The sequence below is a fragment of the Lissotriton vulgaris genome, chromosome 2_1 (assembly GCF_964263255.1).
Source record: "Lissotriton vulgaris chromosome 2_1, aLisVul1.2, whole genome shotgun sequence".
Lineage (NCBI taxonomy): Eukaryota > Metazoa > Chordata > Amphibia > Caudata > Salamandridae > Lissotriton > Lissotriton vulgaris.
The window spans coordinates 662,448,546-662,466,794 of NC_141687.1; the positions used below are offsets into that span (position 1 = coordinate 662,448,546).

An 18,249-nucleotide genomic window follows, 5' to 3' on the forward strand; every position below is an offset into this window, starting at 1 on the left:
TCAAAGTGGTACATTTGTAATCATAGAGCTACAAAAGTCATGCTTAGATGAAAATTCAAAGAGAATTACACATCTCCTCTAGAGAATTCACAGTTTTTTGTAGGAAGGTAAGACCGTTGATTTTAATTTGTCGTGAGGTTTGTAATTGGTAGTTCTAATCTATGCCCTGCATGTTAATCGCATTTTTTAATTCCAGGATGCCAATGACTGTTGTTAACATTACATTTTTTCTGTTTAGGATCAACGACTAAGCAGAGACGAAATATTAGAAAACTCTAATATGTTTGTGGGAAGCCAGGCTACAAACTATGGAGAAGACCTTACAAGAAATCACGATGAACTTTGATGTTTTTTGCAGTGCACTAGGCCAAAGACCATCCTTTAGTTTTCCTACTTACTCAAAATTCCTTGGATCTGCACCAGTCAAATGCATTTTACTTATACACCGCACAATACCTCAGGCACGGGAAGCCCGGATTCCATCATACTTTCACACATCTTTTTGACAAATATGCTTGTGTAGTACTTCGAGATATGCCAGAAGCAAAACATCATCTTTTAGAACTGTGAAAGGTTATTTAATGTTCTTAAAAATTCAAATTTGTACAATTTTTTTATCAACTACATGAACACAGAGGAATGAGTGTGTGTGTGTTTGTACATGTGTGTGTTGATGTGTGTGTGTGTGTGTGTGTGTGAATTTTAGGTAGATATGTTATCTCAATCTTTGCTGTAGATAGTTTGCCCTTAAAAACACACTTTCAGCATGTGATTTTCTGTACAGTATATTATGGGCTACATGAACAATTATTATATGGGAGGCATAGTTTACAGACTTTGTCTGCTGTTATATGGAAATAAAAAGTTGTTTTGATAGACTTATTAAATAATGCATGTTTAATGTGCACTATGTTGTTTCAATTGCATAGAAAGCTGAGCAGTAGATCTTACTATGTACAGAAGATTTCGATCCTTTGTTTAAAAAACTTTGATCATTAGCATTTTATATTTTATGACTTTTTCTCCAAGGAGTTTATACCTTCCATCTACCGAAACATTCGATATACAAAACACCTTTCTAGCAGGTTACAAAGCCCACTCAGGCTTTACTTTTCACCGTAGAAATCAACAGATAATCTAAGCTCTTATTCTCACTTGATTGTGATAAAATAGGATGAAGGCTGTATTTTTCATGAAGTCGCAGATAAAAGTCGCAAGAGGTTCACCAACTTACCTTTTAATAAAAAGAAATCTGTACATCTTTGGGAGAATAAAACTGGAACACAGCACTCACTCTAATTAAAAGTCACAATAATATGGTTGGACAGAAAAATTGAATATTGAGAGACACCTGGAGTGAGATTAACAGACCAATAACAACTTTAGTGAGTATAGTAGGAAACTTGTACATGTCACCCTACAGCAGCGAATACATCACTCACGCTTTTAGAATAGTAAAGAAAAACGTTCTACTCCATTAAAACATCTGAACACCTACCATGGCCAAGGGAGAGTCCTTGTTATTTCTGTTAAAGAGGTACCAAATCCAGATAGAAGACAAAGCAGAACGAACAGAAGTTTCTGGCTCCAGATCTTTCTTTTAGCCTGAATAAAGTTATTTCAATTTAACAGTGCCACATTGTCCTTCTTTTTTGAAGCCAACACTAGTGTAGGTTTTCCCAAAATGTAGGCAGTGTTTGGAAAACCCCCATGAATGGAAAATTCTGTTCCAGATTAACATAACTATAAAGGCAACCCTAGAATGTCCACCAGAGTCTCGAGAAGAGTGTTATGAAATTGGTGCATAGCAATCTACTAAAATTGCATCCTAAGCAAAGACACAAGACAATACAATTGGACCTGAGTGGTAAACCTAATCTAAAATTAGGAGGAAGTTAACATTTAAGAGACCCATTACTAGTATCTAGGTAGCAGCATTGAAATTGGGGGATGGATCATCATACTGACCTGAAGGGTTTTCAGATGGGCTTTAATGGTAGCAGGAGACTGCTGGGTGACAAATTAGTCAATTTGAGGGAATTGGTGTGCCAGCCACAAAGGTGACCTTTCGAGACAAAGGCAACGTTTCCTACTTCTTCATTAATTTCATGCACTCAATTTCAAGCAGTGTGGCAAACGGTGACCAGATAAGTGTTAGTGATCTAAGAATTATTTTAAATGAATGTGGGCACGATTGCAAGAGCGAGGGAAAAAAATTAAATAAAAATCAACTTATCTTGCCAATGTCCGGTCCCGCATCGCTGCTCCTGCTCTCTTGCTTCCGATTTCAGAAACAGAAAGGATGCAGCCAGGCTCCCTCCCCTAAGCCAATCTCAACACTACAGCGTTGTGATTGGCCTGAGCGCCAGGACACAGCGCTCAGCCAGAGGCTGTAGAGGTGGCCCTGTTCTCCATGCAGGCTGTAATGCAGCCTGCATAGAGTAGTGGGAAAGTGCGCATGACTGCTGTGGGCGGCCCGAGAGGGCCGACCAATCAGTCAATGTGCACTTTTATGAGTGGGCAAACCACTCTTCCACTGCCCTGCTTGCAGAGCAGCAGCACACTCCCGCCCGCCGCAAAGCAGCCAAACATAAAATGATAGCAACTGAAAGTTATCATCATTTTGTCTTTTTGCTTCTGCACTGCTGGAAAGCAGTGGGACGATGGTACTTCGCCATAGTAGAGGAGCCGCCCCATATCTGTTATCCCAATTATCCCAGGACAGAGCTAAATTCACTGAAGTTATGTTTGGACAAAATTGAGATTCTTATCATTTTACCACTTATTGAACTTACTACTTGGTTTTCCACCTTCTCCATCTTTCTTCACCCACAATTTGGGTATTCCATTTGACCATGTTCTGAATTGGCTTAAACATTTTAAGATTTGTAGTTTATACATGTTATTTGCCTGCAAGGAACTTTGATCAACATCCTTCTCTATCTTCCCTCCTCCTGGTAGAATAATTCAGTGCAGACTATAATATCCCACTTGGACTACTGTAACTCAATTTATTTAGGTATGACATCCAAGTTCCAGGCTGTGCATAATGCTGCTGCATGCTTTATTCCGGAGTTCAGTGGAAATATGGTTAGGTGTCACTTTTCAGTAGAATTTGGTTCTGGGTCAGAGCAATGTGGTGTGACTGTAATCATGGAGAGTGTGACAAGTGCTGTGGTAGGGGTTGTGCATCAGTGATTCAGTGCAAACTTTGTGATGTGAGGGAGTTGCTGGCAGTGATAGATTGTGATGCGTAGAAAAAGTTGCAAAATTGACTACACGTTTCAGAGAGTCAGAACTTGTCAGCCTCAGTTGGAAAAACCAAGAAGCAAATAACAAGAAATGTTATGAAGGACATACACTTTGAGTGATGTTTTAAGTAGTCCATTATTACAGTAAATGCACATTGGTGGTGTTAGATGCCAAGAAATGTTTTCATACCTAGGCTGGCATACCATTTATAGGGTGCTGGAACATCTCTGTTCTGGGCTAAGTTTTATTAATTGGAAAAACATGGTTTACATCAATCCCTTAGTTTGTGTCAGGAATGGCCAACTTTTGAGGGGAAACCACCTTTACCACGCAGTCATTACAAAGACATGCATTTCCCACGAAGTCTTTACCACGCATGGGACATTGACATGCATGCCACTACATCAAATATGCCTTTACAACAAATGTCATTACCGTGCTTGTTATTATCACGCATTTATATGTGAGTATATTTGTAAGCCTTTTGGGATAACAATTTTTTTTTTAAATAGTTGGGGTGATTTTTAATACTGTACTGTATACCTGAGTATCAATGTACACAATAATGTAAATATTGATAATATTTTTATAAATGTTCTAAGACATTTGTAATGAAACAATTTAGGAACCGGATGCAAGGATTATAGGGGTATTTGAATGGGGTGTAACAATACTCTGGTATGTATTTAAATACCTGAGTATTAATTTATACTATATTGCAAATATTAATAATATGTGTAGACATCTGGTAAGAATAATTTGTATCACTTTAATTTAGGCACAGGATGCATGGGATATAGGGCCAGATGTAGATAAATAACAAATTGCGAGTTCTTAATAGCGATTTTTACTGAATCGCTATTAAGAACTCGCAAACCCCGATGTAGAAAAAAATAGCGATTCAGTAATAATCGCTAAATCAATACCGAATCCGTATTACTGAATCGGTATTTGCGAAATCGCAATAAAAAAAACAAATTAGCCAATCTGCTATTCTGGTGCACCCTGATGACATCACAACCAGGAAGTGGCCTGACACATGCTGTTTCACTGAGTCAGAAGCTGTGGGACAGGCAGAGAGCAGGACCACACACCCAGGAGCTGCTCAGTAATTACCAAGCAGATACCAGAAACAAGTGTGGACACATAGGAGAAGGGAAAGGAGCTCGCAGGAAGGAAGAGAAAACACAAATTCTGCTAAAAGGAGTTGGAGGTATTAGTTGAGGAGATGGTCAAGACTCACGGCCAGTTGTTTGGGAAGAAATCTCTGCATGTTCCTGAATCGCAGAAATGTATGATATGGCTAGAAATACAAGGAAAAATAAATGCCATTGGTGTCACCCAGCGCTCCATTGACAAGCTAAAGAAGCGCTGGTATGACCTCGGTTCCTGTGCCAAGGAGAGGGTGGCTGACAGGCTCAAACAAGCTAATCAGACAGGTGTCGGAACATCCACTGCGCCAGAAACAACACCCCTGGAAGAATTGGTGGAGTCCACCCTCGAGCCTGAGACAATCATTGGCATTGGAGACACGGACAGCTCAGCCAGAGGAAACAGACAAGGTAAGATGCATGCACAGCATGGTGTGCCCCCCTCCCAAACCCCAATGAGCAAGTATGAAGCGCACTCCAGTCCATAATTTGCTAACAATCAGCAATGCATTTTGGGAGATGTAGTCCTAATTAACACATAGCATACCCGTGAATCAAGTGCATGTGACTCACATCAGTAAATAAGCAAGCTGGGGACTGTTAGTTTGAATGGCATTCATGTAATTTAATGAAACACAAATGCTGCAAGGCAAGTCCGTAAATCGACATTCTGTACCCAGGGGCGAACATACACCCCAGACTGCTGCAAGGGAGTCAGGAGAGGCACCTAGGGGACACAACAATCAGGAGGAAGAGACCCTGTCACCCCCAGATGTCCCACCACCACCACCCAGACCCAGGACATACACAGTGGGTAGCCTTCAGGAGATGGAGGGTGTTAAAAGGAAGAACGCAGGCAGATCCAGTTTCTCACTTCTTTATTCATGAAGTATGGTACAGCGGCACCAAACACAACTGCAACCTCCAACCCTCCTCCTTCAGCAACTGCCTTCCCTTCCACATCAACATTCTCACAACCCATACATTCCACACACTCCACACGTGCACACACACACACGCGCTAACATACACACGAGACAATCCACGCGCACAACACGACAGATACGAACCAATACCACACACCCTCCTCCTCAATAATTTACAAGACACAACTAAAAAGCTACCCTAACTTAAAATCAGTAAACCGGACAGGCAACTTCCTTGTTCTATTACCACGGCGTACAGCCTCACCTTCAACACCAATATTAGTACAAGTGGAATCAAATTCAATAACATCACTAACACCACTCCTACTCTTGATTTCATCACAACTAGATGTGTCACATCTATCACCACAACTACTCGTACTTCCAGTTGACGCCACTTCCTTGACTAGTCCAAAATCATCACCTAACATATATCCGCTACACACTCCTTCATCAACACCAGATCGTGTAACTACCCCGCCATCCTTCCCATTGCAAAGACTCAATTGGCGAAAATTCCATCTCCTACCGTCCTCCAACTCTACTGCACTACCAAACACTTTCATTACTTTCAGGGGTTTTGACCATAAACTTTCACCCTTCAACACAATTCTAGGATTTTTTACCCGAACCATTTGACCTATTTTAACCAACGGCCAACAACATCTACCTCCATGATACTGCTGACTGCGATCCTGATACTTTTTGACCTCAGACCTAATTTCTTTATCTATATTGTTGTTATTGCACTGCACTTTATCATTCCTTTTCCTCAACCACCATGGAACTAACCCAGTGCATGGTTTCCTACCTCTCAAAACCTCAAAAGGTGTTTTACCTGTAGCGGAATGCGGGGTGACACGGTATGCTGTCAATCTTTCTTGTAGAGCCTTCCTCCAGGGTAAACCTGCACTCAATGCTAATTCAATCACTTCCTTGACCACCCTAATAAAGCGCTCAACTTGACCGTTACCCTCGGGGTGATATAGTGATGATTTAATGTGCTTGATGCCCATCACCATTAAGAATTCTTCCATTTTTTGTGACACAAATTGAGGCCCATTGTCTGAAACAAGAACTTCCGGAACCCCTTCCCTTGAAAACACATCTTCTAAAAACTCAATGGCCACGTCAGTAGTCATCCCATTTATCATTCTCACCTCAGGCCACTTCGAATAATAATCGACCAATACAATGGCATAACAATCCTTTGCAGATAAAGCTGAAAATGGACCCATAAAATCAATAGCAACTTTCGGCCATGGATACTCAGGTAACTCCACCATAGTTAAAGGCACATTCAATGGCTTCGCCACCTTATCACTGGTACAACAAACTTTACAATTCCTTACAAAACGATCCACCATAGAATCAACTCCTGGCCACCAAAACCACTCTTTAATTCTCCTTTTTGTACTGGACATACCACTGTCACCTATGTGACTTTTCTCAACAATATTCTCTCTTAAACTAAATGGAGGCACAATTCTGTCCCCTCTTAAAACAATAATTTTAACAACACACAATTCTTCTTTAACTTTCCAAAACGCAGCACATTCACCCCGTAAGTTAGACTCTCTTGGCCAACCATTTGTTATTAATTGTTTAACCTCTTTCATAACAATATCCCTGTCCATCTCGCACATCCATGATGCTTCGGATAACATGTTATTATCATCCTTTTCATCAATCAAAAATGCATCCTTGATGGTAAAAGCTATTTCGCAATCACTGTTGATTTCAGTCCCTGTCATATCTACATTTGGTAATCTTGTAAGACCATCCGCAACCACATTATCCCTACCAGGAATATATTCGATATCAAAACTGAACATTTGCAACTTTGAAGCTAAGCGAGCCAACCTAGGTGTTAAATTCTTCCCACCTTCAGGTCTCAAGATATTTACTAAAGGTTTGTGATCAGTACAGATTTTAAACTTCCTCCCCCACACATACATTCTGAATCTCTCAGCAGCCCATGAAGCGGCCAATAACTCCTTCTCTATTACAGAATAATTGCGTTCTGATTTTGTTAACGTGCGTGAAGCATACGCAACTACCCACTTCTCTGATTTAATATGCTGAGAGAACACAGCACCAATGCCATATGCAGATGCATCCACAGACAATACGCATTCTGCAGTTGGTAAGAAGGGTTTCAAACACCGTGTTGTAAGAATTTCTTTTTTCACCCTTTCAAAACACATTTTTTGTTGTTCTTCCCATGCAAATGTTACACCCCTTTTTAGCAATAACCTTAATGGTTCAACTTTAGATGCATAATTTTCAATAAAACGTGAGTAAAACTCTGTTAATCCTAAGAACGACATTACTTGTTCCTTATTTGTAGGTTCAGGAACAGCTAGAATAACATCCACATGACTAATTTTTGGTCGAATACCATCCTTGGATATGACATGTCCTAAATACTCCACTTCAGGTTTTCCAAAGACACACTTTTCATTTTTGATAGTTAATCCACTACTTCTCAATGCTTCTAGGACGGCATATAAACTTTCATCATGGCATTCCTTATTCCTTCCATATATCAAAATATCATCTTGAAATACTTTTGCATTTTTAATCCCTTGCAATATTCTACACATTTCTCTTTGAAATACTGCAGACGCACTTGCGAGGCCAAACGGCATACGTTTGTACCTAAACATTCCCTCTGTGGTAATGAATGCAGTGCAATGCTTAGAATCTTCATCCAACTCAATTTGGTGATAAGCACTTGTCAAATCTATCTTTGAAAACTAAGAAGAACCACCAACAGAAGATGTAAGTTCTTGTAGGTTCGGAAGAGAAAATGTATCGACCCAAATAGCCTCATTAGGGCATCTTAAATCGACACATAAGCGCAAATCGCCATTGGATTTAAGGGAAATCACCACTGGAGAAACCCAGTCTGAGCTCTCTACTGGTTCAATAATTTCATCCTTGCACAATTTTTTTAGTATTTCACCCAATTTCTTTCTGTAACTAATAGGTACGTTCCTATGTTTTTGTCTCACGGGACACACACCTTTTCTTAGAATAATTCTATGTTCAAATCCAATCATCTTGCCAATGCCATTGGAAAATACATCAGGAAATTTTTCCTTAAGAAATGAATAGTTGTTCATTTCACGACAATCATCCTGAATAGAATAAACATGACAATCTAAACTAGGATCAATTTTCATACCCAAATCAGTTATGTGTGGCCATCCTAAAATAGTTGCACCTTTGTTAGCCACATATATTTTACCTTGACACGAATTATGTCCAAAACTAATCTTAGCCAAAATAAAACCTTCTAAAGCTATTTTATGTCCAGTATAACTTCCAGGATGTACATCCGATTCCAATAATGATCTGTTTGGCCAAAGTGTTTTAAATAAGTCCATGCCCATAATGGTATACCATGCACAAGAGTCTACCATTACTTTAACTTCTAGACCGTCAATGTTGATGATACATGATGGTAGCTTTTTAACTTTACTAGTCCCCTTAATTGACTCATCATGCACACTGCAAATTTCACCTACAACGTGAAAAATATCATCTTGATCGCCTTCTTGGACACAATTAACCTTAGCTTTAAAGTTGTGACATACTCTAGTAAAATGTCCCTTTTTTTTACAATAGGTGCATATTTTGTCAAGTGCAGGACACCACTTATAATTTGCTAAATATTTACTAGATCCACACCTATAGCATAAAAATTTCTTTTGCTCATTACTTTTCTCATAACTTTTCTCACTACTTCTCTTGTTAGAGTAATTACTAAATGATTTATTATCATTCTTAAACTTGGATTTGTCATCCTTATTTATCACATTGACTGAACTAGACTCAGAATCATTTTAATTTCTAACTTCACGAATACATTGGTCCGAGATTTCTACACCTCTAGCGACTTCAATGGCATTTTTTAATGAAGTACTACCTGATGACCATAACTTTTTTTGAACTTTTTTAGATTTCGTTTTCATAAGGATTTGATCACGTAAAACTTGGTCATATGTCATACTTTCAAACTCACACGTAACAGCTAAACCCCTCAAAACTGAAACATACTGGTCAATCGATTCATCCGCTTTTTGAGCCCTCGAATAAAACTTGAACCTCTCCATAACAACGTTAATTTTCCTCCCAAACCTTTCCTGCATTTGTTTAACTGCGCATTGATAAACACCCATATCGCCAGCGTTCTCAATTTTAGGCAAATTCTTGAACTCTCTTAAACCTACTGCACCTAGTCTGTGTTTAAGTAAAGACACTTTCCTTTCCTGAGAACATTCTTCTTCATCTAAAACCTCTTCATAAGCTTCAAACATGTCAACCCATAAATTCCATGCAATAGGAGGTTCACCAGATTCTGCTAGGAAAAATGGCGGTGGGTGAATCGAAGACATCTTAAAAAAAAAATAAAAGAATACAATGCAAGTGCTCCACAAAAGATATATGAACCAAAAAAATTAAAAAAAATTCAATTCTTGCTCAAAAAGTTCACCAAAGTTCCAGTTATGTCAATAGATTTACTTCAACTTGGGCAAAGAGTTCACCACAGTTTATAATTTCAAACCTTCCCAAAAAAAAATTAACTTGTAAGTCCAAATAATCGAATGGTATTGAGGATTATATTCAATAGTCAGGAAAAAAAGTCAATCAAGAAGAATAAGCGCTTACTTTCATGTATTAAGCGCTGGACGGTAAAAGCTCCATACTACACGCGATGTGAAGGAAAATACGAAGCTCGGCACTTGTTGCTAGGATACCTTCAAGCAAGACTTAAGATGGCCGCCACGATGCGTGGTAGTGCGTGATGATGCATACGCGTTAATGACAAACTACGGAAGCCTACCAGAGGCGTAATATCAGTTGCTAGGATGCAATATGGACGTGCGTCATAGTACGCACACGCATCCCAGATGACGGTCTACTCACGCGTTGATCAAGTCGAGTCGGCCTCTTGAAAGATGCGAGGTGTAACGGAAAGACGCACACGCTACAAGAGGCAAAAGTTTCCAGCAAAGACCTGCTACTTCAGAGTTTCTTCGAAGCAGAAGCCCAAGGAGCGCCCTTGAATCGACAACAAGTTTGAAGCAATAGTTAATCGAATGTTGTAAAAAAAAATTTTTTTTTTGAAAAGTACAAAATAAATCCATAAGGAAAGTATGCTCAGTGCCGCTGAATCCCGCTCGTCGCCATGTGTTAAAATGAAGAACTTGGGCAGATCCAGTTTTTCACTTCTTTATTCATGAAGTATGGTACAGCGGCACCGAACACAACTGCAACTTCCAACCCTCCTCCTTCAGCAACTGCCTTCCCTTCCACATTAACATTCTCACAACCCATACATTCCACACACTCCATACGTGCACACACACGCTAACATACACACGAGACAATCCACGCGCACAACACGACACATACGAACCAATACCACAGAGGGGTCAGAGGAGGAGAGCACAGGAGCCCCACAGACCATGCAGGAAGAGGCAGAGCAGACTCCAGAGACAGTCACCCATGGAGTATTGCCCCACAAGAGCTCAACGACACAGACCAAGGGCACACAGTCCAGATGGACAGGGTGAAGATTCCACTGTATTTGCAGGTCTGGAGTGAAACATGTTGAAGGTGCAGCAGCTGCAAGGAAAGACAATGTGTTAAATGCAATGCCAGAACAAACACATGAGGGACATGAAGGAGGTCATAAATGGTCTCAACAACACCAATGCAGAGAGCTTGCGGGACATGACACAGGCGGTAAGGCTATTGAGCAGCAAAATGGACATGGAACGTGGGGCAAGGCGCAGGGACAAACAGCGCATGGAAGGGTACACAAAGGCGGTGAACCGCCTATGCAATGCCATCTCTGTCCTTAGCAGACGCTCAGTGGCCATGCAGTTAGAAATGGCCCACTGCAGCCATGATGTCACTAAGGGGTTGGTTACTGTCACCACTGTGTTAGAAGTGCTCCAGACAACACACATTGCTGCCACAGGTTCTGGGGATGATGGTGAAAGTGAGGAGGTAACAAACCGCAGCAGCATCACTCCACCTATTCCAGAGTCCAGGAGGCGCAGTGCAAGGCAAGGTCCAGCCGCAGGACAGTCCTCTAGGGAGGGCAGTGTGCAAAGTGGGCGGAGCAGTGCTGTGCATGGCCGCAATAAATGAAAGCATGCTTCAGCAGACATTGGGAGATGGGTGCAGTAACCTAGGTAACCAACTGATAAGGGATGACAATGAGCATGCAGTGTATCAATGCCATGCTGGGATTGTTGAGGCACTGAGAGGCCAATATGGTCCGGCGGTGTGCATTCCTATGGCCTGATGTTTGTCAATAAACACAGTTGCAATTACTCTCATTGTCTCATTACTTCCTCAGAAATAGTTGTGTGTGATCTTTGCACGTCTTGTCTCACATCTGGCGCTGCTACGACTCCTGCAGGGCGGTTCAGTGGCTGTGGACATTCCTCATTCTCATCCTCTGATTCAGTGAGTTCCACGGGTGTTCCTTACTTTGTGGCCAGGTTATGAAGCATGGCACATGTTGCAATTATTTTGCAGCAGATCTGAGGGCGGTACTGCCGTGCACCTCCACTTTTGTGGAGGCAGCGGAACCTGCTTTTCAGGAGTCCAAATGTACTCTCCACCACATTCTGCGTAGATTTATGGGCCACATTAAATCTCCTCTCACTTTGGGTAGATGGATTGAGGTATGGAGTCAGGATAAATGCCCCCACCGCATATGCGCTATAACCTAAGTGGTAAAGGAAGAAACATTATTCACAGTCAACAACAGATACATCCAAGGTATACATCAGGGTGTGTCACATAGATTTACCCAGCAGGTATCCTTCTCCAAATTCACCCCCAGCCATTTGTGTATAGATCCCACTGTTCCTGAAAATGTAGGAGTCATGCTGCTCCCTGGAAATGTTGCTACAATATCGGTGATGATGTGAGACTCATCACAAATGACCTGTACATTGATTGAATGTGTTGATTTACGGTTCCGATTTATGTACTCCGTAGCAGAGGGGAGGCAGATTGGAATATGTGTCTCATCGATGCACCCTATAACATGTAGGAACTGGGCCTTCTGATAAAAATCCATCTTTGTCTTTTGCAGTTCCGTCTGTGTGCTGGGGAACCGGATACAGTGGTGCATTCTTTGCATCATGGCATCCAGGAATGTGTTGAAAAAGCGTGACAGGCAACTTTGTGAAACACCACCAGCCACAGCTATAACCCCCTGGTAACTACCTGATGCAAGTAGGTGCAGGCAACAAAGGACCTGTACATGTGATGGTATTGCGTGCACCCTTGGTGTCTGGTGCTCCAAGATTGGGTGCAGGTCACGTATCTGGTCTAGGATGGTGGTGGGATGAAGCCTGTACCTCTCATGGATTTCTGTCTCTGTGAAATGAAAGATAAATTCAGGAAAAGTAGATATATCCTTTAATCACTCGAAGAGCTCAATACATTACATCCAGTAAGTTCAGCATCACAGGAATAACTGTTCCTTACAAATGATGCATACTATAATTAGAAAGGTGATAGTACGCGAGCTATGCTGCTGTGATTTTAAGCGTGCAGCGCTTATTACTATTTTAAAATTACCGTTTATTGTATCTTGGTTTCTTTTAATTTTGTTTGTTTAAGTTTGTTGCCTGCTCGCTGGCGCCTGGTCGCCATCTTGGGGGTGGTCACTGCTGAACGCGCCACTTGCCTGAGCGCTTCTCAGGAGTCCAGGTGAGCCTATACTTAAAGCTCACTCCACCGGCGCAGCGGTGACGCGCAGCGGTAGCGCCTGACTCGCGCCTGAGTCAAGCCAGAGTCTGCTCGTCTGCGCTCGTCCGCGCAAGGGAGACGCAGGACGCGGCAGGACACTATCGTGCTACAAATATGATCTATCAGTATTCCAGTCAGGCTCTTCATTCGATCAGACGATGTCTGCCTTCTTGTTCGCACTCGGCTCATCATCCCCTGTGCAGCCCTCATATTTGCCCATGCGGCTGGTGGGAACTATCGGCACCAACGATAGCCCCTAGCCAGGCACTGCCGCATCGTAAGAAGGAACCTTTACCCCCCAGTGCCGTCAAACTTTGGCACCATAATGTCAGATCTCTGTCGAAACATCATCGAGATATTTATGAACTTATCTCTTTAGAAGGCCCAGATGTCTTCTTCATGATGGAGACCTGGCTAGGTGATGAGGATTCGGCCATTATTCATCTGGCCCTCCCTCCGGGCTACGCAAGCCATACACTAAACCGCAAGGGAAGAGGCGGAGGCATAGCCGTGGCTTTTAAAACTTGCTTCACTTGCACCTGGAAGCCTATGGACTTGACCGGCGCAGAGTGTGCCCATTTTTCCATCAGCATTAGTCCGCGTCAAACATTATCAGGTCTTTTGATTTATCGTCCTCCAGGGAGTGACAGTGCTTTCAGGAAAGCCCTTCCTGAGATGGTAAGCTCTCTCTCTCTGCTCTCCTCCAACATTACCATCATCGGCGATCTTAATATACACTTTGATGCCATGGAGACACTAGTGGTTAGAGGTCTGCTGGACGACCTTGAAGCAGTACAGCTACTCCAACTGGTCCGTCATCCGACCCATGAGGGAGGTCATATCCTCGATCCGGTCTTTACAAACCTTCAACGGGCCGAGGTTTCACCCCCTAGACCCATGGGATGGAGTGATCATTACCTCATTGAGCTTTTTGTCACAATGGTGACAAAATCTATTGGGAAGCCTGTTAAAACATCTTTCAGGCGGCCCTGGAAAAAGCTCAAATTGGAGGACTTCCATCGCCTTCTGATCACTACACCTCTGGCTCACACGGATGACGTTGCAACCGGGTATACCAACTTTTGCACTTGGATTGTTAAAGTCCTTTTACGTATTAATCCCAGCCGGCTGGAGTAGGAATCGACATTCTCGGCCCAATCCCTGGTACACGGAGGCACTGAGATGTATTAAAGCTACCTGCCGACAAGCCGAAAGAGCATGGAGGAAGAATTATGATAAAGACCTGAAAGTATGCTTCCTGGCCAAGGTAAAGACATACCACAGAGCTGTCTGCCGATCCCGAGCTGACTACTATGCACGGGAGTTCCAGGCGAGCTCTAACCCGTCCAAACTGGTTTTCAAAGTCTTGAAGGAGCTCACAGTGAACAGACTTCCTATTACGGAGATCTGTTCCCTCGCTCACTGTGAGTCGTTAGCCAGCTTCTTTGTGGAAAAAGTAAATGCCATCTACCGCTCTTTTCCCAAAGCTGACCCTGACAGTACGATCTTGACATCACGTACTTCTCAGTGCTTGGCCTCTCTCCCTATACCATCGGAGCAGGAGTTTAATCTCCTAGCGGCCAAGGTCAAGTCTGGCTCACCAGATGACCCTATGAGACCTGCCCAGTTTATGGACTCGGCGTCCTTCTGCCTTCCTCCTATTCACCATCTTGTGGAGCAATCCCTCACCATCGGTTCAGTTCCACCTAGTTGGAAGGCTGCCTGCGTCATGCCCATCATAAAGAAGCCTGGATTGGACCCGCTGAAGCCGGAGAGTTATCGACCTATCTCCCTCCTTCCCTGGGTGGCAAAGATCACAGAGGCCCATGTGAATAACATCTTAACAAACCATCTGGAATCCGCACATCTATTAGATCCTACACAGAATGGTTTTAGATCTGGACATAGTACAGAGACGGCACTTTTATTCATGGTCGAACATCTCCGCTCTGTACTAGATGCAGGTCAAACGGCAGCACTGGTCCTCTTGGACCTCAGTGCCGCCTTTGACACTGTATCTCACACCATTCTTATTCGAAGGCTTGGTGAGGCTGGCATTTCAGGCAGGGCGTTGGATTGGTTTCAATCGTTCCTTTCGGAATGATCCTTTCAGGTTGTAGTGCCACCGTTCAGATCCAAGCCCCATGCCATCACTCAAGGAGTCCCGCAAGGTTCGGCGTTGAGCCCCACTCTCTTCAACCTCTATGTCCAACCTTTGGCGGAGGTTGCGAAGAGTTGGGGTCTCACTATGGTATCATACGCCGATGATACGCAGTTGGCGGTGGCTCTTAACGGGGACTCTGACCAACTGGCATCGAACTTTGCGGATGGTCTGAGGGCTGTTGCTAGTTGGCTTACGTCCAATTGTTTACAACTTAACGCCCTCAAAACTGAGGTGATGGTGCTGGGGAAACATCTTGATTTGTGGGGCGTTAGCTGGCGGCCTAAGGAGCTGGGACCTCCCCCAAAACCTGTCTCCGAACTCAAAAATCTCGGCGTCTGGTTGGATTCCAAACTAACCTTCTCGTTCCACACTAAGAAGGTGGCATCCATGTGCTTCAGCATCTTACGTGGTTTGAGGCCCATCCTCAAATTTTTTGATGCCCCTACCCGCCAGATGGTGATCCAAGCTAGCGTATTATCGAGGCTCGATTACGCGAGCTCACTGTTCTTGGGCGCCAACCAGGCGGAAGTCCTGCGACTTAAACGGGTGCAGAATGCGGCAGCTAGGGCCCTGGTGGGCCTGCCACGCTTCTGTTCAGCCCGTAGCACAATTTTTAACCTGCACTGGCTGCCAGTAATCAGGCGCATAGAGTTCAAGGCCCTCTGCTTTGCTTTTAAAATTCTTAAATCCGACACCCCTATCATCCTTCAGCACCTTCTGTCCTCATACACCCCTTCACGCAGCCTTCGCTCTGCTGGCCAAAATCTGGCACTTGTCCCCCGTTTTCAAAAATGCAGATTGGGTGGCCGATCATTTACGGTCTTGGCCTCTAAACTTTGGAACGCACTTCCTGCTTACATTCGCTCTTTGGATGACCTTGTTTTTAGGAAAACTGTCAAGACTCATTTCTTTCCTCTGTCTTATTAATCACTCCATACTCTTTCTGTGTTATTAGTTTTGTTACTTTTTCCAGTTATAGCGCCGGGACGCCCCTTAGCTGGGGCAGCTGTGCGCTTAAAAAATCCAAATAACATAACATAACATAACATAATGACATATACAAGATTCCATATTCTAGCAATGACATAACAAGAACATGTACAATTAAAGAAGCAGTACAAATAAGAATGCAAACACAACACATCCCCCTTTCCTAATAAAAGAAGAGAAGCACAAAAAAAAAATTAAAGATATAATTGAAGTTCAAAATTATATACAATACATGACTTCTGTGTACTACTTATTACTCAAAATGTAATCCTTAAGCCAAAGAGGAACCACCCTGTTCCTTGAGGAATGACGACACAAAGATGAGTCCTCACTCACAGAAACAGAACTCCCTTCTACAGGAACCTCATTTGATCCATCAGAGATATTACTAGAAAAATCCACAACACCACTAGTAGAAGGAACCTCACTTGAACTAAGACAACTAACCACTTCAGGATTCACTAGCAACTCGTCATTCTCAACAGAACTGTCTACATCCAAATCCTCTGGTTTCCAAAGAGTGCGAGAATTAACAGGTGTGAGAGAACTACCAGATTCCAAACCTTTCCATTGCTAAGCTTAACAGAGTTTCTCAAAACCTCCACCACCTGAAAATGTTCAGAGAAATTAGAATCACCTTTTTGAACCTTAAAAGGTTTCTTGACTCTGATCCAATCTCCAACATTAATTTGAACCTCCCTAGAACCATGCTTCAAATCATGATATTTTTTACTTTTGTTATGTACTTGTTCCAAACGTGCCTTAACTAAATTCTTAGACCAAGGTTCAACCTCACTAGAAAATAACCAAGCAGGAATGGTCTTAGAACGTGGATTCCTGCCTTTCATTAAGACAAAAGGGGAAATACCAGTAGAGTCATTATTAGTGATACAGTAATTCCAAACACCCTTACCAACTTGAGTAGGCCAATCTAAATTATTACCTATTGACAGCTGGATAGTATTCTTCAGAACCCTATTAAAACGTTCAACAACGCCATTCCCGCCAGGATTATAAAGCGATGTTGTCCTATGCTTAATACCTAGCTTATTGAAATATCTTTTTGCTCCTATAGATAAGAACTGAACTCCATTATCCATGAGGATGCAAGAAGGAATACCTTCTGTAACAAAAGTCTCATCAAGAAAAGAAAGAACTGAATCCGTGTCAGCCCTTTCAACAACCTTAACCACAGGCCATTTCGAGAAGAGATACATAAGTACAATTAAAAAATGATGAGAACCATCCTGCTCCTGAATAGGACCCATAATGTCCACTGCTGTACACTCCCAAGGATGTTCAGGAGATGAACACTCTAACATTGGAGGACGAAAGGTACGTAACGTCTTATCTGCAGAAGCACAAATAACGCAATCTCTAACAACCTTTTCTGTTTGGGAATCACAACCAGGCCACTAAAACAAATGTTTAACCAACGACTTCAATCTCACAATTCCAGGATGACCCTCGTGGCAAAGTTCAATAATCCCTTCACGTAATCCACTAGGAGGAATTATCCTCTCGCCTCTTAACAGTGTATTATGTGCCACAGAAAGTTCTAATGGCATCATCCAACAAATCCTTTTTACTTGGCCAACCATTAACAGAAAAAGAAATCACCTTCTGTAAACTCTCATATGTAGAATACTCACTATTCCATTCCTCCTTACTGAAAGCTGAAAGACCCTCATCGTGAACAAAAGCCACTTGTAATTCATTCCATTCATTATTGTCACACTCTTCCAACATGACAGGCATTCTTGATAAGAAATCAGCAAGAACATTGATTTTACCTGGAACATAAACGATCTTGTAAAAGAAATTCTGCAACCTCATTGAAATTCTAGCAAGCCGCGCAGAAGCATTGATCACACCTTCTGTTGTCAAAATTTTCACTAAGGGTTTGTGATCACTGCGCAACAAACACATTTTCCCCCAAACAAAAGACTTAAAATGATCCAATGCCCAAGCACATGCT

General features: G+C 42.4%; 1 protein-coding gene across 1 annotated transcript in view; it reads left to right on the top strand.

Annotated features, from left to right (window-relative positions):
* The window catches only part of RCN1 (reticulocalbin 1), a 165,017-nt gene extending 163,388 nt beyond the window's left edge, over positions 1-1,629 (top strand). Inside the window, exon 6 of the mRNA XM_086955841.1 lies at positions 239-1,629. Coding sequence (XP_086811967.1) covers positions 239-346 — 108 coding nt within the window. The 3' untranslated portion in view covers positions 347-1,629. The remainder of the gene's footprint in view (positions 1-238) is intronic.
* The last annotated feature ends 16,620 nt before the right edge of the window (positions 1,630-18,249 follow it).